At 34.8% G+C, this 7,667-nt stretch overlaps 1 protein-coding gene across 1 annotated transcript in view; it reads right to left on the reverse strand.

Annotated features, from left to right (window-relative positions):
- The window catches only part of ik (IK cytokine), a 20,747-nt gene extending 18,158 nt beyond the window's left edge, over positions 1-2,589 (reverse strand). The window contains exons 1-2 of the mRNA XM_016538395.1: positions 2,484-2,589; positions 1,487-1,553 (exon numbers count right to left, since the gene is read on the reverse strand). Of these exons, the coding sequence (XP_016393881.1) occupies positions 1,487-1,553; positions 2,484-2,493 (77 nt within the window). The 5' untranslated portion in view covers positions 2,494-2,589. The remainder of the gene's footprint in view (positions 1-1,486; positions 1,554-2,483) is intronic.
- Between the last annotated feature and the right edge of the window lie 5,078 nt (positions 2,590-7,667).

Raw genomic sequence — 7,667 nt, forward strand, 5'->3', positions numbered from 1 at the left:
AAAATCATTAGGATATTAAGTATAGATCATGTTCCATGAAGATATTTAGTAAATTTCCTACCGTAAATATATCAAAACTTAATTTTTGATTAGTAATATGCATTGCTAAGAACTTAATTTGGACAACTTTAAAGATGATTTTCTCAATATTTAGATTTTTTTGCACCCTCAGATTCCAGATTTTCAAATAGTTGTATCTCAGCCAAATATTGTCCGATCCTAACAAACCATACATCAATGGAAAGCTTATTTAGCCTTCAGCCTTCAGCCCAATTTCGAAAAAAATTGACCCTTATGACTGGTTTTGTGCTCCAGGGTCATATTTAATAAAGCTAAAGATTTGACACTCGTATGTACACTGCAGAAAACTAATTCACATCACTGGGTTTCTGCAGGGTTAATGAATTTTAAGTCTTTAAGACCTTTTTAATACCAACTAAAGGAAATTTAGAGAATAAATTGAAGGGAACACAAAAAGGCTTGTTTAGCTGTGCTCCCAACCACCAGAACACAGAAATAACTTTACTCACGCTGCAAAAAAAAAAAAAAAAAGACATTCTTCATCAGTATTTTTGTCTTGTTTTCCAGTGCAACGGTCTAAAGATTCTTAAATCAAGGTGCATTTACTTGAGAAGCAACATGTTTTCTGTGAAATTGATCACAGTGAAGTGAGTTTATGATTAAGACAACAACAAATATCTGCCAGCAGGCTAAAAAAAACCTCACTTAACTTTCTTTACATTTTCAAAACATTTCACATTTGTATCTCAAGCAAATCCTTGAGATGTTTATACTGGAAAACAGAAATAAAGAGGAAGATATTCTTTTTTTTTTTGCAATGAATGCAACATTAAATGCCATGATATTCTGCTCTAATTTAAAACCTTTTAAAGGCTTTAAAATGCACACGGGTGAATTTTTAAGACCTGCAGACAACATGTCACCCGCCAATCTCTAGGTTCATCTGTGATTGTGAAGATTACTGAGATGAAGTGCTGGTGAAGAGCACTTACTGCAGCGCTGAGCGGTGATCCTCCACCTCATGGCCATCCGGAGCCAGAGGAATTCTTAAATCAAGGTGCATTTACTTGAGAAGCAACATGTTTTCTGTGAAATTGATCACAGTGAAGTGAGTTTAAGATTAAGACAACAACAAAGGTCTGCCAGAAGAAAAAAGTTTTCATTAAGCAAACTCACTTAACTTTGTTTACATTTTCAAAACATTTCACATTTGAATCTCAAGCAAATCCTTGAGATGTTTATACTGAAAAACAAAAATACAGAGGAAGATATTCTTTTTTTTTTTTTGCAATGAATGCAACATTAAATGCCATGATATTCTGCTCTAATTTAAAACCTTTTTAAGGCTTTCAAATGCACACGGGTGAATTTTTAAGACCCGCAGACAGCACGTCACCCGCCAATCTCTAGGTTCATCTGTGATTGTGAAGATTACTGAGATGAAGTGCTGGTGAAGAGCACTTACTGCAGCGCTGAGCGGTGATCCTCCACCTCATGGCCATCCGGAGCCAGAGGATTGGAGTAAACATCAGCTGAAAGAACAGAGGATCAGCACACAGAAGACAGAAATCAATGATGAGGAGTAACATCACAAAGACAAAAGGGCTTGCTGTAAACATCCAAAAACATGACTTTATTTTGCTGCTCTCATCTGATCTCATTCACACACTTTCTGAACACTTTATCAATCTGGGTCACAGACGAGACGTCCCATTTTGTGTCTGCATCAAATTAAATTTACAAGTGATTTTAAATACATAGAAAGCATAATAAATGCATGTTAAGTGTCTACTTCAATGTTTCAAATGACTTCTTCTGTGTTCATAAAATATCAAAACATGGGTGAAATACTGTTCCATCATCATTCAGCATAACAGATATATTCATGTAAAAATAAAACTGACCTGTACTTATTAAAATACATAAAATAAGTGATCATACTAAATATAATTACATTTAAATGTTTATATTTTAAATTAATCTAGTGATCTGAAGGACAGTGGCAAAGGTTGGTAAAGATTTAAAATTACAATTAATTTATTATTATTATTTTATTTTTTTTAGCAGCTTCACTGTGATCCTTAAATACAGTCTTTTAATGACATATGATTATAATGAATTATGATTATTATTTTTTGGTATATCTATTATATATTATTTGGTATATGGTGTGTCTTCTGTAAATCATGGTAAAAATGTATGATAGCCATTATTAATGCCTGTATTTGTGTTCATGCGTATTTCATTTGCACCAAAAACAACGGTCTTGTTTATCTCACGTATTTCTTTAACCTATAACGTTAAATTCTACACATTATCTCTGAAGTCTACACACGATCACTCTGTCGCGTCGTTTGCGCACGTTATTATTCAAACAGGCGTGTGTTTATAGAATATAACGGCACGGTCTCATATATTATCTTAGCCACACACAGCAGAAAGGTTTAATAAAGGATACTTACATTCAGGCATGATGAAATGAGTCGAGCCACTCCAAAACACGACTCGACGTACTTTATTCTTGATAGTACGCTACTGACGTCACACTTCCGCTTATTTCTATGTGTTTCCGGTCGCATCAGCGCCGCCTGTTGAACTGGATGACATCCGATCACACTAGCCATGTTGCGTATACAAATTAAAGATATAGTTCACCCAAAAATGAAAATTCTGTCATAAAGTGTTGGGCTCGTTACTCCAAAAAATGTAATTTATTACTCGTTACTCCTTTCAGAAGTAATATTATTACTTTCTGGCAACAGTAATTAGTTGCACTACTTTTCCTTCACGTCCCACAGAAGTTGTAATTGTGTTTCTTCCCCATAAAATTCTTCTAAAATGTTACTAACAGTATATTTCTGCCAAAAATCTACATTGGATCGCAGTCAGAGTTGTTACAAACACTCAGTGGTGACTGTGTGTTGTATTAACTGTCAAGTGTAGCTTGAAGCTAATTGTAGCTATAATTTCTTTGTTACCCATTTATGATTGTATTTCATCAAGTATTTTATCAGAAGCAATCACATAAGTTCATAAGATGTTTAGTTATAGTAATATAATTTATATCAGGATCACAGGGATGTGGGTGGGCAGAGTAAAGTAATGCACATCTTACACATCTGTGTTCAGATCAGCTTTCCTGACAAAATCAGTGTAATGGCAATATTTCCATCCCCTGAATGTAAGCTTTTCCATACGCCAAGCTTTCCTGATGCACTGGTGACTTCATGTGCCTGTGCGAGTCCTGAAAATTATGAAAATAAATCTAGGAATTATTGGATTTCAAATCAGTAGGGGTTGAGGCATCAAAAGTAACGAGCTGTTGGATGGTAGCTGTAATATTATCACTGAAATCTTATTAGTAATTAGTTACACTACTAGTTGCTGCAAAAAGTAATATTATTACTGTAACTAGTTACTGGTCACTAATTACTCACCCTCATGTCATTCCAAACCCGTAAGACCTTCGTTCATCTTCGGATCCTTCATCTTTTCAGTATGAAAATGCTTTTATAAAAAAGAACATACAGTATTTGTCTTTCAGAGAACACTGGAAACAGATGCATTTTCTTAAAAATTGACCCAAAAGTGATACAGCACATAATGTAAATGTATCAAACTCACAAAATAATAACACCATAAAGTCATGCATGTCAAGTGTGTAACATCATCTATAAAACTCTATCAGCACAGCACCAAACACAATTCCATTAACATTGATTGTTTTCCTGAACACTTTCTCCGTCTTCCATTGTTCGGCCAAACACCTGCTATATACAAATGCAGAAATAAAGCAATAAGCCCCGTGAAGCCGTGGTTTACAGTGAATTTTAATTTACAACAGCTTCGAACGCGGCTCAGCCAATCAGAATCAAGGACCGGAACTATCCGTTTTATAATATACGTTTTACAATAGCATCATGAAGTCGCTGCATGACTGGAACTATTGGATGGCTGTGCATGAATATGTCCTTTACTAAAACTCCAGATGAGCACTGAGGCTTTTTTGTGATAAAAGCATTAGGAAGACACCAAGTACAGTTTATGAAGCTCGAAAAAGAGAACACAATGCTTTATCAATACGACTATTTTCAACTATTATTTTTATTATTGGTTCTGTGTATATATATATATGGGTTGCTGGAAGGTCAAAATGTATTCATTGCAAGCTTATAATTAAAACAAAGTTGCATCTTCTGCAAAAAAAAAACAAACCACTGCAAAGTCGTAATATTGATCCAGGTGCCATTTCTGTATGTGTGTGGGATAAAGAGTTAAAGAGGTGAGTGCATGTGCATGACGGAGAAGGACAGCGTAATCTGCAAGTAATCCTGTAAGACAGAAAGAAAGACATTTTATTACATTACATGCAACTTTCATCAAACTAGCATTTCAACTCGTGCACACAGATAAATTAAGAGGTGCAGAGACATCATGTATTGCTGGAACATGAACTGATGGGGTTCATTTGTAATAACTTATAAAGGAGCCAATGGACAATATAAACTTTCTGGCTGTGTGGGACGTCCGACTACTTTCCAAGAAGTGGTTCAATTGATTTACAAATGTTGTGATAGTGTGAAATGAGACTGACGACAGCAGTAGAGCAAAGCTTACAGGATTGTCTACAAGTACACTTGTGCAATATCATACAAGTGTTAAATTGAATTATTAAGACTTTGACGTGAGACTGTGTTTAGGGTTCTTACTAATGAGGCTATGGGGAGTTTTTAAGACAAAGATTAAGAAACAACAAATGCTGTATTTTTATTATTGGTTCTGTGTATATATATATATGGGTTGCTGGAAGGTCAAAATGTATTCATTGCAAGCTTATAATTAAAACAAAGTTGCATCTTCTGCAAAAAAAAAACAAACCACTGCAAAGTCGTAATATTGATCCAGGTGCCATTTCTGTATGTGTGTGGGATAAAGAGTTAAAAGAGGTGAGTGCATGTGCATGATGGAGAAGGACAGCGTAATCTGCAAGTAATTCTGTAAGACAGAAAGAAAGACATTTTATTACATTACATGCAACTTTCATCAAACTAGCATTTCAACTCGTGCACACAGATAAATTACGAGGTGCAGAGACATCATGTATTGCTGGAACATGAACTGATGGGGTTCATTTGTAATAACTTATAAAGGAGCCAATGGACAATATAAACTTTCTGGCTGTGTGGGACGTCCGACTACTTTCCAAGAAGGGGTTCAATTGATTTACAAATGTTGTGATAGTGTGAAATGAGACTGAAGACAGCAGTAGAGCAAACCTCACAGGATTGTCTACAAGTACACTTGTGCAATATCATACAAGTGTTAAATTGAATTATTAAGACTTTGATGTGAGACTGTGTTTAGGGTTCTTACTAATGGGGCATTTTTAAGATTTTTACCCAGTCCAAATGAAACAACTAATTCTGTGCAATTTCTAACAGCAGGAATGTGTGATAAAAGGGTTCAAACTAACACACTTCAAATATCACAGTAAAACCACAGTTACTGTAGTAAAAGCATGGTAAGTGTTGCGCTTACTGTGCTTTAACTTCAAATATCACAGTAAAACCACAGTTACTGTAGTAAAAGCATGGTAAGTGTTGCGCTTACTGTGCTTTAACTTCAAATATCACAGTAAAACCACAGTTACTGTAGTAAAAGCATGGTAAGTGTTGTGGTTATCATGATTTTACTACAAGTACAACTTACATCTTTGAACCTGATATGAATATGATTAACTGATGGAAGATCTATGGCACGTCACGTGTGTTCATTCAGTTAAACGCAAAGAAATTCTCGGATGACAGATGTAATGCAGCGCACAAACATAAGGCGCTAATCTGATTAATAAAGAAGATAGAATAGATTTTATAACAAACATTAAGACAGCGTATTTACGACTACTCACCCAACGTGCGGCACACGTGAACTGATGGCAAATATCGCGATGTGTGCTGAATGAGACTTCTTGAACGCGATTTCATAGCGATGAACTTCCCATGCGTCGTGGTAGCCTCGTGAATGGCGGTGGAGACTGACACGGAAGAGAAGAAATTGTTGAATAAAGTCGTTATTTTTGTTTTCTTTGCACACAAAAAGTATTCTCATAGCTTCATAAAATTAAGGTTGAACCACTGAAGTCACATGGACTATTTTAATGATGTCCTTACTACCTTTCTGGGCCTTGAACGTGTCGGTTGCATTGCTGTCTATGGAGGCTCAGAAAGCTCTCGGATTCCATCAAAAATATCTTAATTTGTGTTCCGAAGATGAACGAAGGTCTTACAGGTTTTGAACGACATGAGGGTGAGTAATTAATGACAGAATTTTCATCTTTGGGTGAACTATCCCTTTAAATGTAAACATTTACATTTTCTAAGAGCAAACCACTTTTTTTTTTTTTTGACATTCAAACTTGATGTACATTGAATCCAGTGATATCTCTGAAAAACCTGAAGGCAATATTCAATCTGTACTGAAAGACTTAAGGACCCTGTCCTTTTGTTGTTTTATGACTATGACAATACTGTTTTCTAAGCCTTTATGGACTGGAGTGGTGTGGATTACTTGTGGATTATTGTGACGTTTTTATCAGCTGTTTGGACTCTCATTCTGACGGCACCCATTCACTGCAGAGCATCCATTGCTGAGACACTGATGCAGTGCTACATTTCTCCAAATCTGATGAAGAAACAAACGCATCCTAATCTTGGATGGCCTGAGCCTACATTTTCAGCAAACTTAAATTTTTGGGTGAACTATTCATTTAAGATGCACTTCATTTAACCCCTAATGCTGTCATTAATAATACAATCAAGTAATCATAATTTAACGTTAATTGTTTTGCCATCATAACTCAGATGTGTAATCAACTTATTGTTAAAATCTTTTCAATTAAATTTTTAAGTGTTAAAATCTTAAAATTACCATTCATTTAAATTATTCTCTCTTTATCTGTGAAGTTCTGTCTGACAACAGCATTGAATTTCAGGTACCAGGTATAGATGAAGACAGCAAGATAGACAAGTACATATACTATAATACAAGACTAAATGGGAATCGAAGTGAACTCAATCCACCCTGACAGAATCTGTGGAGCAGAAAACAAACAATAATATAATATTTATAACAAACAATAAAAACTGTTCATTCAAATCATTATTTGCAACATTTTGTCCTGCCTGTTGGAAGACTGGACGAACTCTTCCAATCAGTATATAAACAACACTTTCAAAATGAGATTGAATAATCAATGTGCAGTCAATAATCTGATGTACATTACTAAAACATCTCAGCAGTAAACTGGAGAAATTAAAAAATTGGAAACTTTTACAAATGTTATTTGCCTCCAAATAATGTTGTAAATTTGCTCCAACAGCAACATTTTTTTATTGCATTACAATGACTCTCCAAAAGGTAAAAAAGTTTTCTGTAATTAAATTCCATGTTATTATCATGCAAAAGCATATAAATCTAAAGTATATAAATGTAATGAAAAAAAAATCCCTTTTAAGTGTGTCAATGCATTTATGGAAAAAAGACATTTAAATCACCATTTTGTTACCCTTTTTGGCAGTAACACATTATAAATATCCATCTGTTTCTGGTAATGCATTGTAATGTTGAAGTAGGGTATGGGCATGTTA

Source organism: Sinocyclocheilus rhinocerous, unplaced genomic scaffold (genome assembly GCF_001515625.1).
Source record: "Sinocyclocheilus rhinocerous isolate Xijiao unplaced genomic scaffold, SAMN03320098_v1.1 scaffold217, whole genome shotgun sequence".
In the NCBI taxonomy this organism is placed as follows: domain Eukaryota; kingdom Metazoa; phylum Chordata; class Actinopteri; order Cypriniformes; family Cyprinidae; genus Sinocyclocheilus; species Sinocyclocheilus rhinocerous.